The sequence below is a fragment of the Lissotriton helveticus genome, chromosome 4_1, assembly GCF_964261635.1.
Source record: "Lissotriton helveticus chromosome 4_1, aLisHel1.1, whole genome shotgun sequence".
In the NCBI taxonomy this organism is placed as follows: Eukaryota; Metazoa; Chordata; class Amphibia; order Caudata; family Salamandridae; genus Lissotriton; species Lissotriton helveticus.
Window position 1 is genome coordinate 1,287,392,434 of NC_136063.1, and position 19,310 is coordinate 1,287,411,743.

The following is a 19,310-nucleotide window of genomic DNA, read 5'->3' on the forward strand; positions in this document are numbered from 1 at the left end:
CAGGCAGAAACAGAAAATGAGAGAGAAAGGGACGGACACATAGCATTAATACACGGGCACAGAGAAGCCAGCAGGGACAAAAGCCCGGAAGACAAATGTAGACAACACACTTAACGATGTACTGACTTACAAACTGTTGTACACCAAGGTAACTGGATAGACAGAGATAAAAAAACATACATAGGCAAATACAGAAAAAGTTGAAAGAAATATAAATGTATACAGCTTGTGTATAGTTTATGTACAGGTTGAATGACAACCTAGTTTAAAAAGATGGACATGCTGCCAAAAAGACAAAGGGGAGGGAAGGATAGAGAAAATATACAGAAGGTACCCACATTGGCAGACGTGGATGGTCTGAACACACATATTTGACTGCTTTCTCTCTGCAGCTGGACGGACGGACAGACAGATTTAAATTCGAGATGTGCTGATGGATGGACGCTTGAATGGACGGGTTATGGGTTTGGGAGCTGGCTGGGTTTGAGTGGGTGAATGAGCTGTATGTAAGGATGGATTAGCTTAAGGGGTAGCTGGATGGTTTTTAGTGTGTAGATACGGTGGATGTACGTTTATATGGATGGATGGATGAATGAATGGATGGGTGGATTTATTTTACTTGGATGCTAGATGAGTGACACTATGGGTTGGATGGATGGATGGATGGCTAGGGGATGGATGGGCGGATGGGACGGGGGTTTGTATACAAACATAGTCAATGGAAGAATGTATCGACGAAAAGGGAAATGTTCAAATGCTCAGTAAATGTTTTTTGAACAATATTTAAGCAGAGCCTGTCTGGCCTGCAGAGTGCATCCAGCACAGCAGGCAGGCTTCCCTAAGCTGAATTCTATGTGCGTACAGACATTCTTTATACAAGAGAAGTGCAGGGAAAGTGCGTGGGTGATGTTTGCATATTTTTGACGAGGGTCTTGCAGTTTTCCTCCCGTGAACATGTGTTTGCGTCTCGCAGCGGGAGCCGGAGCTGTCGGAGGCTGTCCCCATCTGCCTGACCGCCATGACCCAGCCGAGCAGCCCCTTGCAGATGGCGCTGCTGCTCTGCATGCTGGTTGCCGGAGGCTGCAAAGAGAGAACCGAGCTGGTCGAGCTCTGAGACAGCGCCGTCCTCAACCTCATTATGGACATCATACAGGACTTGAGAAACTAACACTTGGCCAAGGAAAACGGGGTGCAGTTTTACTCCAAATTCTCTGACTACAAACTGGAAGACAAGGAAGCCCCCGAGTACGGGCACTATCAGGACGAGCAGAGTCGGCGAGTCTACCATTTTCGCTCCTCCCGTTAGTTAGCATCCGCACTATTCTGTTAGTAAAAAGGTGAAACCGGGCAGAGCACGAGCACACTATTATGACTGGACTTGTTGTGTTGAGAGGTAGGCAGGGCTTGGGTCATGTGGGTGGTCTCTTTGGACTGTGATGAAGTAAGATTGGGGCTAATCTGTAGCACTATATGCTAAAATAGAATTGTATCAAATTTACATATCCTCTAAGGAGATCTGTTGTTACCACCTAAAAATGAATATATTATGCGGCACAGTTAGTGCAGTAAATTATCTCAGAAACTAAGTGTTTGGCTACAGATATTGCACAATAACTTCTAAACTATCTATTCGTGTCCATTAGTGCCACCGAGGGTGCTCTGGTCAAAGTATTATAAGTCACAAGCATTGGCCGCACGGCCATAAAAGTAACAGCCGCGAGTATTTTCATCCCACTCTAAGCCCTGGTCTACACGCGCAGTCAGGTTCTTGGCGCACATAGCCTTGGCTGCATCGCACAGAGACCTTACTCTGCCGCACACAGAGGAAAATAATTAGAGGGAACATTGCTCGCGTGTGGCGATGGGAAACATTACAACCCGCTTGACGCATGGCCTGATAAACTGGGATCACTGCCTAAAGTATCGCAGTAAGTAAGAAACCTCGGAATGACTATGGACTCCAAGCTGTCGATGAATGCCCAAGTCGATGAACTAGCAAGATCAAGCTTTGCTACTATAAAGACGCTGCGACAAATTTTCCCTCAATTGGGATTTCCACACGAGGTCCAAGCTACCATCTCTCTTGTTCTGTCCAAACTCGATTACGCCAATAGCCTCTACCACGGATCACCTTTAACGACCATGAAAAGAGTACAACGGATTCAGAACTCTGCTGCCAGACTACTCTTGTATATCAAACCGCGAGACCACATCTCCCCTCCCTTGAAAGCCCTGCATTGGTTACCGGTTGCCAGAAGATCCACCTTCAAGCTGCTTTGTATCAACCACAAAGCAATACATGGAATGGGACCGCTCTTCATCAGGAATAAAATCGCCAAACACATTCAAGGAACCTCTGCCCTAAAGGAGCATCTCGCCTCAAAATCCCACCATACAAGAAAAAAAACATGGGTGGCACATCCTTCTTTGTTCAAGCAGCCAAACTATGGAACTCTTTACCCCCCAACATAAGGTCCACCGACAACCACCTTATCTTCAGAAAACTACTCAAGATTTGGCTCTTCCCCACATAAGCACCATACGCAAACAGAAATTTACAGCATATCTCTCTGTATACAAGCATTTTTTTCACTATAGATATGTACCTATCTTTGGGTATTACTTTGTATAAACATGTAAAATAAGTATGTTGTTGAGAGAAAAAATAATAATAATAAATAAAAATCATCTTTGGTCTAAATGTACATACTTCCATTGTGCATCTATGTACCTTCCATGTACTTGGATCTGTGTGTCTATATATTTATCACTTTCTTTTAATTTCGCATTTCCAATTCACTACCCTATTTCTCAGCCTATACTTCGCTCTATATATCTTCTAGCCCAACCTTCTGACTCATCTCAAACTTCTTTCTACTACTCCTTCTAATGCACTACCCTATCTCTCATACTATACCTATCTCTCATACTATACATCTATCAATATATCCTCTACATCCACTCTCTCATTTATCCCAAACCCCATACCACTACTATGATTGCCAAAATAACCCTTTCTAGACTGTCTCCTACTCTACCCCTCCTTGCATCATCTGACACCTCTTTTACTATACCGATGCCCTAAAGAAAACCATTCTAAACTCTTTCCTCCGAGTCCTCCCCTCCAAAACTCCTTTTTACTCATCCAAAAGCCTCCTCCTATTGCTAAGACCTAAACAAATAATAAAAAAATATTTCACTTTTATCCCTCCACTTTCCTTTTCAATCGAAATTAAGACTAACATGTTCACTTCTCAAATTCCATATTAAACTATACTAATATACTACCCAAATAACTGAATAACCTATCCACTACTCAAATTGCTTCATATTTTTTTTACTATACTCATTTTCAACAGTAATCCTTTATGGGTTCCGGAGTGGCGTGCTACTCGCCAGAACAGCGATCCAACACCCATCAGGGGCAACCAGAGTTATATGAATACAAATCTTCCTTCCCCTTTTATCCCTCCGCTATCCTTCTCACTCCAAGTAACTGACTAATATCCACCACTGAAATTACTTCATATTTCACCATATTAATTCACCACTAATCCTTTGTAGGCTTCCTGAATAGTATGCGTCAACAAGCGCTACATAAATACAAACCTTTGTCCTCCTCTATCCTACTGCTATCATGCCAAATCTGAATAACTGACTAACCTATCAACCACTTAAAATGTACTTGCATGTTTCACTATACTAATTCAACACTAATCCTCTATGGGTCCCGGAGTAGCGTGCTACTCACCGAAAAAGCGCTTCGATGCCTCGTCAGATGTAGTAAGCGCTATATAAATGCAATTACAATACAATTCAATACAGTACAATACATTGCTTTCTGGACATCTTAGTGCATCATTGGAGAGGTGGTACAACGTTACTGCAAAATGTATTGAAGGTTCTTGAGAATAGAGACACTGGCACAAAGCCAGTGATTAAACTGTAATGTCTTAAATGTACAGTCCTCTTCCCTTAGGCTGACGACGTTATGATCATAAACTGCCTACAACAGTCAATGAAAAAAATAGTGACCTAGAACTCGATTTGTTACATTGGAATTTGAGTGAAGGGGTGATGGAATCACTACCTGTATCAGCAGCCGGGGAAATGGATGCACAAGTATGAAACCCACCCTCATAGTTTACGCCCTAGAGAATCCATGTAATTAAGCACCGATCTGACTTTACTACATTGCTTTATTTTAGCCATAAAACAAAGCACGTTTTCACCCAAAAGCTATTTGTTTACATATTTTTGACTGCATATAGTGTTACCTGTAGGCTGCTTGTATAGCGTTTATACTGTGGCAAGGCCTCTCAAAGGGCTGCAGGAGAACAAAGGATGGAAGGAGAGGACGTAGGAAGAGAAAAACAAGCGCTGCAGGGAAAGTGAAACCGTACTCGTGCATGCAGAGCATTTGCCTTGCAGGCGCGATACTTGCATACAGATGGCGCCGCTGCTCGCTCCCGCAAGGCAAACGCTCTGCATGCACGAGTACTCATTGGAAACAGTGCAAAACATGTACGAGTTTCCAACGAAGTACAGAGCGATGCCAAGAGTTCCCTCCTAAGCAGCGCTTGTCGCTGCGTAGGCGAGACCTAAAAAGAAAACTAGCATTTGCAATGCAATAGGCCTTGCATTTGCAAGACTTACAGCTATTGGCGTTTGTCAACAGAAAACTGGGCGCCGTTCTGAAATGTAAGCAAAAGACACAGAACAAATCAAAACATTCACCTCCAGTCAATATATCTGGGTTAAATCCATCATTCTTTTGCTCACCATGACACCCCAGTTCAGACATGGCCATATGCAAATCAGTCTTGACCCTGTGCCTCATGGGAACAGTCCAGCCTGAACTGCCAAGCCAGGTCCTCCCTGGACCGGAAACAAGCATCCTAGGACCGGTTTCAGGGTTTCAACCTTCTTCAGCCAGGATAGCTTGATTCCAGTGGCACAGTGAGCCCAGGACCCACGTCTGGGCACACCTGGCGCACTTAGGGCGAGAAAGCAAAAGACACACAATTGATAGACGGAATGCAGAACAAATCAAAACATTCACCCCAGTCAAGAGATCTGGGTTAAATCCATCAATCTTTTGCTCGCCATGCCACCCTGGCTGAAGACAGCTGATAGCCAGAAAACCGGTCCTAGTATGGGTATGTTAGGGGCTTAGGAAGCCCCACTATGACATATGCAGGAAATCGCGGGAGCTCTGTCTGAAAATGTCTATCCACCTCATCTTTATAAGATACTGCAGGTAAATCAGACACATATACAAAATCCAGGCAGAGTGCGATGGGAAAGAGAGCTGGGTAGGGTCCTTAGTCACAAGGAATGGGAAAAGATTTACTATAGAGCACGCCACTCCGCCTACCACATGGGGCTCACGAAGACACTCACAAAAGTAACAACATATTGGTATTATACTCCCGAACGATTGCATGAGATGGATTAAACCCAGATCTGTGACGGGGGGTGAATGTTTTGCCATTGTGCAACATTCCGTCCATCATCTTGTGTGTTTTGCTGTGCTGAAATGTAAAGCACGGTGCCCGTATTGTAAAGATGAAAGCGGGCGCTGTGCTGAAACCAAAGTTGGACCATTGCCTAGAAGAATGTGTAACATCATAAAATGAAAATAGTGTAGATAAAAAAAAAAAGGAAAATCCAGGATTGGGGCATTCGGCAACCTTTCCTAATGCAATCTTAAAAAAGGAGATACGGTCAAAGTCCCCTTCATTCACCAAGAAACTGTGTAAAAGATAATCTAATTTCTACTGGTGCATGGTGCAGTAAAATACATAATTCTTCAGTCCTGGGGCCCTTTTTTTCTATCTTTGAGGCTCCCCTGAGCTGGATCAGCAAATGGATTGGTCGTTTTATCCACTGCTCATTTCACATCGCTTCCCCGCCCATTTGTTTTTTTTAAAGCCATTTCTTGGGCCATGCCACCTCTTTGAAGAGGTATTGCAGGAAGCACTGGTTACTCAAGAAATGGCACAAAAAGAGACAGTTAAGATGAATTAAAATAGCATTTTTGAAGATTGTGCTGAAGCCCACAAGAACTGTAATGGTGAGGAGTGAATTTAGCTAAAGCATGATTGTGGGCGTTTTCCTTTGATGTTAATCCTCTCCAGTGTCCAGAATGAATAAAGCCTCTAGTGTCCTAGGACTTTTAGCATTTTGGATGACTATCTTTATGGTTTAACTCTTTTTATTGATATCAGCTCAAAACAAAATCACACCATATACATTCTGATCATGTGCCATCGAAGTGAAACGTACAAGCAATTAGGAGGTTGGCACGTTGCAACGTACAAAGGACAATCAGCCAAGCGTTGGCATATGGTATGAGGGAATGAAACCAACCCCCCCAACTAAGAACTCCCTCCCTCCTTTCCCCCATCCCACTCCTCTCCCGCCCGTCCAGTGCTCCCTTTCTACCCCTAAGCTGTCCTGACGCTCTCTTCCTGTGTCTCAATATTTACTCCTGCCTTAAGGGTCTGTTTCTTTCGGTTCTGTGAGTCTCAACAATCTTAGATACCTTGGACATGTGATTTCCCTAAATTCCATGATCAAGAGGGACCTAAATGGTTGCCAAAGCTCTTCATATCTATCACCCTCCCCAGCCATAGTAAGTGATAATTTCTCCATTCCAGGTATATGCCACAACCTGTGCAACCATCCAGTAAAGGTGGGAATGTTGGAGGTGCGCCAATGTGCGAGTATGTGCTGCACTGCGGTGCCTAGAGCAATGGCTATTTGTCTACCTTTGTGGGAACGTAGTGGGTATGTTAGGGGGTTAGAAAGCCCCACTATGACATATGCAGGAAATCGCGGGAGCTCTGTCTGAAAATGTCTATCCACCTCATCTAACACCTGCGTCCAGTAAGGTTGAAGGTCGACACAGTCCCATAGTAGGTGCACTAGGTTTCCAACTTGGCCACAACCCCGCCAACAGGTCGCCTCTCTGCCACGGTCCATCTCATGTAATCGTTTGGAGTATAATACCAATATGTTACTTTTGTGAGTGTCTTCGTGAGCCCCATGTGGTAGGCGGAGTGGCGTGCTCTATAGTAAATCTTTTCCCATTCCTTGTGACTAAGGACCCTACCCAGCTCTCTTTCCCATTGCTCTCTGCCTGGATTGTGTGTATGCGTCTGATTTACCTGCAGTATCTTATAAAGGTCAGATATGAGTTCAGTGTTTGATGTGCGGGAGATGAGCCACCGTTCGTAAGGGAGAAGCAGTCTGTCCGCGTTTGCTCGTACTTGCGGTTGCAGCGCCCAGTGTCTCACTTGTAGATAGCGTAACCGTTCTGTCTCTTGGAAGCCAAAATCTTGTTTGAATTGGGGTAAGGGAATGATCCCCTCTGCTCCATAGATGTGAAATAAGAAGCGGCATCCCGCGGACCTCCAATGGGCAAAAGTCGTCCCTGCTGTGCCGGGGCCAAAGTCTGGATTGTCCACCAGCGGGCTGAGGGGAGAGGGAAAGGTTGAAAAATCATGGGCAATGTTAGTGGCGTCCCACACCTCCAGGGGAACTCGTGTTATAAACGAGGCATAAAGATAAGGGGGTCGGTGGGCCTTACGAAGGAAGGGGATTTCTTGCAGTGGACGGCTGGTCACCGCTTGGTCTTGAAAGAGCCAGTGTTTCTCTGACTCCCATTTACTCCATTCCACCAGGTAGCGCAATTGCGCCGCCTGGTAGTATTTGTGGAGGTTAGGTATCCCCAATCCTCCCATCTCTAGGGCAAGCGTGGCCACGACCTCCGCATTCTAGGTTTACGACCCTGCCAGATAAATTCGGCCAGTAGGGCTTGTCTGCCGGATCGAGCCGGTGGGTGGTCGTAACGGGAGAGCCCGGAAAAGGTAGAGGATTTGGGGCAGAATAGTCATCTTGACCACTGCAATCCTACCCAGCCAGGAAAATGGGTAGTGTCTCCACCGGTTTATCTCTCCTCGGATCTTCCCGCGGAGTGAATTGTAGTTAGCTGCGACCATGTAGGGGAGTGAGGAGGCCAATTGAATTCCCAGGTACGGGACCGTATCTGATGCCCACTGAATGGGAAAGAGCTTTTGTAGATGAGATCTTGTGGAGGGTGAAAGTGAAAGATCTAGAGCTATGGATTTGTCCGTGTTCATTTTGAACCCGGACACCTTAGCAAAGGCGTCCAGATCGGATAAGCAGGCTGGCAAGGCCGTCCGTGGTGAATCCAGAGAAATTATGATGTCGTCTGCGTAGAGACTGATCGTGTGGGTGTCGCCACCAAACTTGATCCCTGTGATTGTCCGGTTTTGTCGTATTCTCTGGGCTAGTGGCTCCATGTATAAGGCGAATAAAAGGGGCGAGAGTGGGCACCCTTGCCTTGAGCCTCTTTCGGTGGAGAAGTGTGGCTCAATGGTTAGAGCGGCAGACCCTGATGCAGATGTCTAGCCCGGGACCAGGGTTCAATTCCCCGCCTCGGCGGGTCTTGGCCTCAAAAATTCCACGGACCTGATAATTCTCGCCTCGGTGCCTATTCCAATCATGGAGTCCCACTCTGCAACTCTGGGCAATAGCTTGCTTAATCTCCACAACGGCCCCCACAACGCTAAGGATGCCTGGCCTCCACCTTGGGGGTGCCCAGGAGTGGACACCTCACAGGGAAAGCCAGGATGGGTTCCACAGCGGTATTCATACAAGCGCCTAGAGACCCTTGCAGGTGAGTAGTGCGCTATACAAGTATCAATTTACAATTCATAAACTGGCAGAGCTGTAGCCATTCACCCGTACTACCGCCGTGGGAGATTTATAGCAGTTAAAGATAAGGGCACGCAATTTTTCCCCAATCCCCACCCGCTCAAAAACCTGCTCTAAGTAGGGCCAGCGGACGCGGTCAAAAGCCTTTTCGGCGTCTATTGCGAACATCATCCTCTCCCCAGGTATTCGAGCGGCTTTCTCTGAGGTGGATGATTTGTTTAGTGTTATCTACTGTCTGGCGTTCGGGGATAAAACCAGCTTGGTCTGGGTCTATAAGTCCAGGTAGCTGAGGGGCTAGTCGAGACGCCAGGATCCCAGTGTACAATTTGAGATCCACGTTTAATAAAGATATTGGCCGGTAGGCCCCGCATTTAGTCCTATCCTTCCCGGGCTTAGGAATAACTGTTATTGAGCCCCGTAGGAGGTCAGGCGGTATTGCTCCCTGTTCCGCAAACGTATTGAACAGGCGTGTAAGGATTGGGGCAAGTACGGCGCAAAACTGCTTATAAAAAATGGCGGGGAAGCCGTCCGGTCCCGGCGCCTTCCCTAATTCAAGTCTGGAAATGGCAGCAATGACTTCTTCTTTTTGAATGTCTCTCAAGATATTTCGCTTTAGTAGTCAAGGATGGTAGTGTGACTGAGTCCAAGAAAGAGGCGGCCTCTGAGCCGCTCAGCTGGCTGCCAGTGTAGAGGGTGGCATAAATGTCTCGGAATGCCTCCGCAATCTCAGCATCCTCAGACACTAGTCTCGTCGGGCCGGATAATCTCCTTGACCTTCTGTTGCTGTCGTGTTTCCCGTAATCTATTAGCCAGTAGGCGGCCGCACCTGTCCCCCCCCCCCCCCTAGTATGAGCATGCCGAAGCCATAGGGCCGCAAATTCGGCGCGGTCCAGATCCAAAGCCGCTAATTGGTGCCGCATAGTTTTGAGTTGTCTCCACATCCCTTGGGGCCCCCGTTCTCTGGTGCATTTGCTCTAATTCGTGAATGCGTTGCGTGAGCTCTTCGCGTTTGGGTTCCCGATCTGTTGTCTGCTGTTGAGGGCTATAAACTCTCCTCGGAGCACCGCCTTCAGCGCCGCCCACTGTGTCGCAGGTGTCGTATCTGGGTTGGCATTATGAGAAAGGTAGTCACTAATCATGTCTTGAATGTGCTTCATAACGTCCGCCCTGTACATTAGTGCATCCCTAAGGCGCCATACTCTGGGGGAGTAAGCTGCAGGCGGGAGAGTGAGTGTGGCAGTGACTAGTGTGTGATCCGAGAGTGATGTAACCCCCATCTTAGTCGTGGTCGTGAGCGAGCAGACCGGGCCTGAGGCTAAGAGGTAGTCTAATCTGGCGTACGTTTTGTGTGCATTAGAGTAGTAGGAATAATCTTTCTCTTGGGGGTGGGACCTACGCCAAAGATCATGTAGGTCTATGTCCCGTAAACGTTCTAGGCCGCCAGCTCAGAGCGCACCTGCCTGGTGGGTGCGTTGACTAGATCTGTCCAAGACCTTATCAAACACTAGGTTTAGATCACCCCCCACGATAATGTGTCTGTCTGGTGTGGCTGTGGCTTCAGTGAGAGCTGATTGTAGGAAATGTTCCTGTCCTTCATTCGGGGCATAGAGGGACCCAATGGTAAACGTGAGGCCTCCCAGGGTAAAACGATATGTCAGCAGCCTCCCCTTAAGTTCTGCACTTTTGTGCAATACCTCTCCCTTGAATCGCTGCGCCACTAAAATCGCCACTCCCGCTGTCTTGGTGGGGCTAGAAGAAAAGAACTGTGCGGGGAATTTACGTGAGCGCAGTCGGCAGCAATCACGCGCCAGTAAGTGAGTCTCCTGAAGTAAGCAGCTTGCGTGTTTTCTAGGCAGGACCGGATCGCTCGTCGCTTAACGGGATTATTGAGACCCCTCACATTGAGGGTCAAGATCTTAAGGGTGGTGGGGGGCATGACCGCCTTGGAACCAGATCAGGCTAATGTGGGAAGCCCGGCAAGCAGTGCCATGGGCGTAGTAGAGGCATGACGTATAGGGAGTTTACGGTGCCGCGTGGACAAGGGCTCCTTAAGCTGAAGTCTGGAGCGGAGCACTGGACATCCTTCCCCTTTCTCCTTCCCACCTCCCCCTTTACTCCCAAATACACAACAGCTCAAAGGTCCAAAGTCCATCACCCTCGGGGGCAATCAGGAATATGTTCACTTGGGGTAAGACAGTCCGATCAAAACACCCTTCCCTCCCACCTACGAACCGGCTAAAGAAATGAACGGGCTGCAGCTGCAAACGTCAAGGCCATTAAAGTCAACTGGGATGGGTCGATGCCAGATCTGAAGCTACCGCTTCGACCGCCGCTCGTTGACCATCTGCTATCTCGAACGCCGGGGGTTTCTTGACGCAACGCCTCCTGCCCTGTTGACGCCACTGGGGGCCCGGTGCGGGCCAGCGGTCCATCCTCCTCTTCAGGCGGGTCTATCCCCAGCAGGTGGCAGGCTTCCTTCTGTGAGTGGATCTGATGCAGCTTGTTTTCAAGTTTAAACACTATGCGGAATGGGTGGCCCCAGCTGTAAGGGATTTGAAGCTGTTGGAGGTGGGCTATAACCAGTCTGAATGATCGTCTTTTCTGTAAAGTGAGCGCTGACAAGTCTTGGAACAAAAACGGCGTTTGGTTCCAGAATGAAATGGGGTGCAGCTGTCTAGCTTTTTGTGAAGTGTCCTCTTTTGTGCGGTAGTCCTGCACACATACCAGGATATCCTGCGGAGGGGCTGACGCCCCTCTCGGGGGTCCCATTCTGTGCACTCGGTCCAGACGAAGTTCTGATTCTAGTGGATGACCCAAGAGTTCTCTAGTAAAGCCGAACAGATCTTTGTTATCAGCCCATGTCACTCCCCTTATTCGAACGTTATGGCGTCGAGATCGGTTCTCCAAATCTTCCATATGGGACTGCAAATCTATCTGCTGGTCATGGAGCCTCAGTATCTCCTGATGTAGGGCGTCTATGTCCGTGTCGTCCCCGTCTGCTTTAATCTCCAGTGTCATGACGCGTTCCCCTATCCCGTCGACATCTCTGCGGATCTCTTTGACCTCCTCTGTAAAATCTTTTTTGAGAGTGTGGATGTCATCCCTTAATGCTGTGAATAATGATTCTATGAAGGCCTTCGTGATAGGCTCCGAGCCCTCCACTGGCTGTCGTGGTCATGTCTTTAGGTGATGAAGTCCCATGGGCTTTTGCAAACAGGTCTTTACCTGTCTTGTTTTTACGCGCTCTCACTCCGGACATGGTACATGTAGTTCGTGTTAGGATCTCCCTTCCCGGAACTTATACTAGGTCCTGGGTGCTTGCACCGGCGCACCCACTACCATGCGGCCACGCTCAATGAAAGTCTGTGGTTTGTTGGTCGTGCGTTTGGTAAGAAAAGGCCAGGGCGTCGTATCATGCCAAGCAGTCCAATGGCCCCCTGCCTAGTATCGGGACCGGCCTGTCGTGCACCCACTCCAGTCACAGGGCTAGCTCGCAACAGTCCAATATTAGGGGCTCAGGCTACCACTCCTCCCAAATCTCTCTTTGCTCTGCTGACCGGTAACCCCTCGTTCAGCAGGCCCCCGAAGTGTCCGCCAAGCCGCTCGCAAGTCCCCGGGGCCAAACACTCCACTCACCGGCTTTGTCTTTGGGACCACACCACTGATCCTGCCTGCTTGGGCTAGGTCCCTGTTGCAAGAAGGCGATGTCTATGTACGCCTACCGCGTCTCTTGCAGACCTCTCTCCTCACTGGGCATCAGGGTCTCCGCTATCCTCCTCCACTGAGCTCAGATGTCGTCCCTGATTCCTCCCGCTCTGTCTCTGGAGGTCTCCGAGTCGTGTTGTCCACTGTCCCCCTTTGTGTCCACCGGCTCCTCACCGAGTTTCACAGCAGGCCCCAGGTCCAAGCCCTCCAGTGGGCTGCGCCAAGTCTGGCTCCTGCACCAAGGATCTCTGTGTGGCAGAGTGGGGCCCGTCCGCTCCCCCTCCGATCTCCAGGTGACGTGGTTCTGTTCTGCAGTTGCAAGGCACGTTCGTGGGGCTCTCTATGGACCCAGCCACCCCACCCGGACGTCGCACCTCGGTGGCCGTCTGCTACTTGTGCTGCGAGTGTTCACCTTCACTCAATGGCGCCCAGTAGACGCTCTGTCTCCCGTTGCTGTGAATCCCCAGAGCCACCCTTAGCACCAACCTCACAGGGGTTACGCTGCCATCCGGGTCTTCACCTCACGAGCTGCTGCCTCGGGAACTGCCGGGTTCCCCCCCCCCCCTGCTCCCCTCGACTTTGGGACATTCGCTTCAGACTTCTCGCTAGGGCGCCCGGGACTACACAAAGGCTGCCGCAAGATGGCGGATCGGGCACTCCCCACCGGCGCCTCTGCCCGCCAGCCGCACTAACCGCTCACCAGGGGGTTGTCTCCTCCTCTCCCGGTGCAGGTCTGTGCCGCGTCGTAGAGCAATCGGGCAGACTTCGCGGGTGCTGCGTAGTCTATGCGTCTCACCGGGCTCCCTGGGCGCTGGATTCCGCCGCCGCCTTGCCTAAAATGGCAGCTCGGCCGAGATCTTCTGCCGTCTCCGCACCTCTGCTACCAGAAACCGCCTCCACCCCGGGCTGCCACACTCCTTCCCGGCAGCCACAGTTCACGGAGGTACCTCGTGGATGTCTTATTCCGGCAACGCGACTTTTGCTGTCCGTTGCTTTCCTCCGGGCTCTCACCCTCGGGCCTCACAAGCCACCGGTCTGCCGCTCGCCCCACGGCTCTAAAATGCCACTTTGGCGATTATTTTGCCCGCTGCATGGGGCTCAGTTGTTTCAGGGGCACTCGACCGGCTGTGCGATTGCCGACCGCTGCTTGAACGGCGTCAGAGCCGGTACTGTCCTAGGCCATGGGCGGGAGCTCCAATTTAGAGCGTCTTCTCACGCCGCCATCTTGGCAACGCCCCGGATGACTATCTTTAATCCTAAACTGCTTCACCTCCTTCTTCCAACATAGAACCCAACAAATCAAAATTCAAAAATGTCTCTCCAGCCCCACATCTGTCACTCAGTTAATTCCGGCTTAAGAACACAATCACCTGTATGCTGACAGCACCCAACTGTACTATAAATTCAAATCCCACTGATATCTTACACCTCAACACTGCCCTAACCAAGATTCAATCCTGGTTCTTCACCAACCATCTCAAACTTAATCCAAACAAAATTGAAATCATTCTCTTCTCTCCTAAAACAACCCACTTCCCATTTAAGCATGGATCACTGACCTTAATGCCCTTAACTGCTCTCTCCCTTGCTGAATCAGTTAAATCTCTTGGCATCACCATCAACAGTAAGCTTGTGCTCAATAACCATATAAAAAACTCTGCAAAAGGAGAACTCTTCACACTCTGGCATCTCAAAAAAATCAAACCTTTCATTCCAGCGGAAGATTTCAAATCGGTTATCCAATCTCTAGTCCTTTCAAAGATTGACTACGGAAACGCTTTACTCTCGAACACCCAAAGTTCACCTTGCCCCCCTCAAATCTGTCCTCCACTTAGCAGCTAGGCTAACAACTGACTGTAAGCGTTTTGAACACATCTCACCTGCCCTCAAGGACCTCAAATGGCTTTTCATCGAAAGCAGATCCTCCTATAAAATTGCCTGCATTACACGCAAAGCCCTTAATCAAGACACTGATCTACCTCTCGAACAAAGTCACTAAAGCAGGTTTCGCCCGGACGTTGAGAAGCACCAACTCTTCTTCTCACCACCCTGCTGTTAAAAAAAAAAAAAAAAAAAAAAAAAAACGCTCCTTCTCTGGAAAGGCCCCCAGCATTTGGAATGCCCTCCCCAAAGATCTACAATGTACCCCTTCTTATGTCAGTTTAAAAAAAGACCTGCTCAACAAATATTGGGGTACTTAATCCCTCTCCTACCATGCTTGTTCCACCCACCCCTCCTCCCTTTAACACTACCGCTTTCCCCTCTCGCTCCTCACACTACCCCTTCCTGACCCCCTCCACCCTACTTCCACCCCTTTCCCACCCTAACATTTCCCCTCCCACTCTTTCCCACATTCTTAATCCCTCCTGCGTTATTCTGACCACTGAAACTACCCTTATGCACTGTCTACTGTTATTGTCTGTATTGCCCAATTGACTTTTAGTTCACCATGTATAGATGCTTCATTTATATAAATTGTTCTGTTTTTCTCTAAATTTTTTATAGAAATGTGAAGCGCTCTGATACTCCCGGGTGGAGCTAGCGCTACATAAAACTTCCTAAATAAATAATTTAGATGATGTTACATACTAGATCAGAGTGAGGTAGCAAACTGCATACAGAAAAATAGAAGTCTGCTTACTTTGGTCTGAAGACCACATTGGATAATCTGTAAGAGATCTCACATCCTTGCTTTGTATGTGAGTGATCTGTGCTGAACTAGTATGGTACTTGTAAGTCTCAAACGGCCGAATGTTCCCTGGTCTGCTGACATATTGGGGTACTTAATCCCTCTCCTACCATGCTTATAACTGTAAGCAGAGTAAACATTGCTGTAAATTGTATGACTATCGTAACCGCATGCAAGTCTAGGTGGCACAGACACGACGAAAAAAACCTCAAAGTAATTTAGAACTTTCTCAATCACGAGGTGCAGAAAATCTATGAAAGGGCGGAATATGTTGCACAAGCAGTTGCTGATGGAACTGTGATACAAAGCTACAGCTTACATTTTATGGTGTATGTTAAATGGTTGGGGGAGTGGACCAACAAAGTATGGAATTGCACAACAGGGGCTTAAAAGTCTTAAACTAAAACCGCCTGATATAAAAAGCTATTTGCGGCATGGTTTGCCACTGACTAATAATTCTCAACTACTTGGGTAGGATTGAGAGCATGGAGATTTGTTTTGAGTAGTGTATGTTTAATGCTAGATGTACCTTGAACTGATATTGCACACTCCATTTCATGTTTTGTATTTGACTTATTTAAATTCCTGTTTGTTTTTAAGGAAATTAACAGTTGCGGTCCAGGAGAAAAATGCTTTTCCAACACAACCTGGGCAGATTTATCTCTTTGGGAAACTACAGGAAAAAGAAAGGTAAGTTCATTCTAATCGACCTCAATAATTGTAGTTGTCCTAGAGAATGGAACGGACATTAGAGTGCCAGAAGTAAATTAGGGGGATAGTTGATGATTTTTGTGTTTCCTGTTAGACGGCGACCTCAGGAGCGAGCAGGAAGTGTACCTGATCACCCTGGGGCCCACCTTCCTAAGTACACAGTCGAGCCCTGGTGGGAGACTTTTTAGGGGGAGAGTCTCGAATCTAGGATCGTACACACTATACCAGCACCACACGACAGACACCACACCGTAGCTTCTTAAGAACGTTTCTTTATCTCATGATTCAAAAGGATCTTTATGATCGGCAAAGGCAGGTATTTACAAATAGGGCAAGGGCCCATAAAGTCTCGGTCAGGGTAGGGTTAGCGGGACAGTCTTATGGCTCAATGTCAATATCGGTGCGTATCCGACGCACAGCTCTCAATCCTCGAGCCGGGGGATACGATGAGATCTTTGGGGTCCAGCCGGACCAGGAGAGTCGGAGAGCCGCAAGATACTCAGCAGGGCTCAAGCAAGGTGTCGGTGGTCTTACGATCTTCAGGGGAGCCGCGAGTCACTCAGCGGGGCTCAGGAGTTCCAAAGTTGCAAGGGAGCCGCGAGTCACTCAGCAGGCTCAGGTGGTTCCGGCAGACGTCCTTCTCCGCCGAGCGAGCCGTGACCACGTCAGCAGGGCTCTCGTTGTTCCAGAGTCGAATCTGCCCGATAGTCCCGGAGCATCCGCAGTTATAGGACTGCTCCTCTTTGATCTCTGGAGTCCTGGTATGCGGGGGTCTTGACACCTGGGGGCCGCTTGTTGGGGTTTCCTGCCACGCGGCCCTTTCATTAATTAATTCATGTCAGGTTTGGGAGGAGTCCCAGACACACAGCAGGCGTGGAGCCAGCCCTCAGGGTGGCCGGAGGGGCGATCGAAACCCATCTCTCGAGGGGAGGTCGGAGGTGTGAGAGAGACTGCTCCTCCCTATCTCACTCAAGGGGAGCGTGCTGTCCTCCAGCCAGGGTGGCGCCTCTCGGCCTAGGCCGCGCTGGATCGGGCGGCCATCTTAGATGCCGGAAAGTGGGCACACAGGGCCTACGGGCTGGGAAGATGGAGGTACGGACGGGGCAGTCCGGGGACGGGTGTGTGTAACATGGAGGGAAGGGCTAACTAGGCCGGGGGCTCAGAGGTCTGTTGTGGGGTACAGCTCTGGAGGGGGTGCCTAAGGGTCAGGGAGGACCACACCACGAGGCCGGGTCTAACATTCCTTTTTCCACATTGTAGGTACGGTTAGAGATAATTCATCCAAATAATGCAATGCATTCCTAATGTACCGTTTTAAAATTGTGCCAGCAGTGATTCAGATAGTTGGGGTCGGGTGGAATGGGGCATTCATTGTAAATCATCTGGTTTCCTTTCCTTCCAAACCTGCTGTTGCCCTGCTTCAATTAGAGTTGGTGAAGAAAGGTGAGGCTTCCAAAATTAGAACATTCCCCAATTACCCTTACCCATCTGAAGCCTTTTACTGCCTAAACAGTATATCAGAGATGGGGATTTTAATGTGAGCAGACCGGACCTTCTGACCAAAATGAGCAGGAAGATTCTGCACCCCAGCCTTCCATCTCTGAGCTTGGCAGACTGGCTCCTGAAGTCCTGCAAGACGGACACTTTAATCTCCCTCAGGACTGCATGAAAATTTTGAGGGATTCCCGGAGACCTTCCTCAAGGAGTTCTTATTCTTTTAAATTGAAGAGGTTTTTCTTATTGTGTATGCATACGGTTTTAGTCCAACTAGTGGGCAGGAGGCGGTAAACTTGCCTTATCTTCTGTATTTAGCCAAGTCTGGTTTGAAGTACACTTCGATAAAAGTTCACTTGGCGGCCATTACGGACTACAGAAAAGCACCTAACCAATCCGCCTTTTTTTTAACTCCAGGTGGTCATAGATTTCCTTCAGGGGTTGAAGACATTTTTTCCTCCTGACCGACATCCTTCTCCTCCTTGGGAGTTGAATATTCTGTCCAAACTAATGGGCCCTCCTTTCGAGCCCATTCATACTGCACCTAACATGGAAAGTTACTTTTTTAGTAGTTATCACGTCAGCACGCAGAGTAAGTGAAATCCAGGTACTCTGCGCATAGGAACCATACATGGTTTTCCATCACAATCTGGTGGTTCTGAGGACTCCCCATTCTTTCTTACCAAAAGTGGTGTCTGACTTCGATGTTAACCAGACCATTTCTCTTCACTCTTTTTTACCCCAATCCTGCTACGCCAGCAGAAAGGTCTCTTCACTCACTTGACCTCAAGAGGATTCTAAAATTATATTTGGAGGGAACGAAATCCATTAGGAAGTCTGACCAATTATTCTTAAACTATGGTGTCGTCAGGACAGGTTTTCCAGCCTCCAAACGATCCATCTCGAGGTGGATATTGTCCTGCATTAAGCTAGCTTATCAATTGGCAAACAAGCCTCTGTTAGTTTCCCCTAAGGCTCTTTTCACTAGGGGAAAAGCAGCTACAGTAGCTTTCTGCAATAATGTACAGATGGCTTGTGAGCCGGCACTTTGAAATCGGTAAACACATTTACTAGGCACTACTGTCTTGATTCTGACTCCAGAGCGGATACCCAAGTAGGCCAAGCCTCCTTGAGGAATTTGTTCCAATGCTAAATTAATTGGAGTCATGATATTTTTTCAATACCTGTTTGAGTTTATGCTTATCGTTTGCCCGCAGGTTGAGGGGATGGGCTTGCTATTCTATTCATATGCTTATGACTATTGATGAGGATCACCTGGAAGAGAAGGACACGTTTTATATACCTGTAATCCTAGCTCTCTTACAGGGATATCCTCAATAGTCATAAGCAACCCACCTGCCTCCCCAGGCAAATGATAAAGATAAATGTCATTTCTTTGTGCCCTGGCTGACGGGTCTCCGCAAAGAACAACTGACCTAGCAGTCACCCCTGAGGCATGATGGGAAGCTAGGGGTCATGGCTCCTGAGGTCGAAGCCGGGAGCCGTTTTTTAAAATTGCACTACTTATTCTTCGCACTTAAGTTTTTTAAAACTGTCATTTGCAAAGCTCAGATAGCTCAGATAATAATCGGCAATCCTACTCACCAGAACTCTGCCGATTGAGGCGCTGAGCGCAGTGAGGAATCTACGACCCCAGAGGCAGCCGGTGGAGCGAGCAGCCATCTTGGGGGTAACGAAGGGTTGCGGGATAGTCTTTTTGTCTTTGCGCAACTGCGGGCCATATAAAAAGGGCGTCAATACGTACGCGCAGCAGACGCGGGCGTGCCAAAGGCAAGCCCGTCTGCCCCCGTCCGCGCCAGTTCGGGCCTAGGGCCCAGGACCCCTGCCCATTTTTCCTCTGCCCCCCTCCAATACTCGCGCGACACCTTCTTTCAGATTAGAAACACCGCTGGTACATTGTGCAAATACCCTATTGACCCAGATAAAAAGCAACAGAAATGCCCGC

General features: G+C 48.5%; 1 protein-coding gene across 2 annotated transcripts in view; it reads left to right on the top strand.

The window, feature by feature from the left end:
- The window catches only part of ADNP2 (ADNP homeobox 2), a 102,284-nt gene that overhangs the window by 72,419 nt on the left and 10,555 nt on the right, over positions 1-19,310 (top strand). For both annotated transcript variants that reach the window (XM_078687861.1, XM_078687862.1), the window contains one exon: positions 15,740-15,829. In XM_078687861.1, coding sequence (XP_078543987.1) covers positions 15,740-15,829 — 90 coding nt within the window. The remainder of the gene's footprint in view (positions 1-15,739; positions 15,830-19,310) is intronic.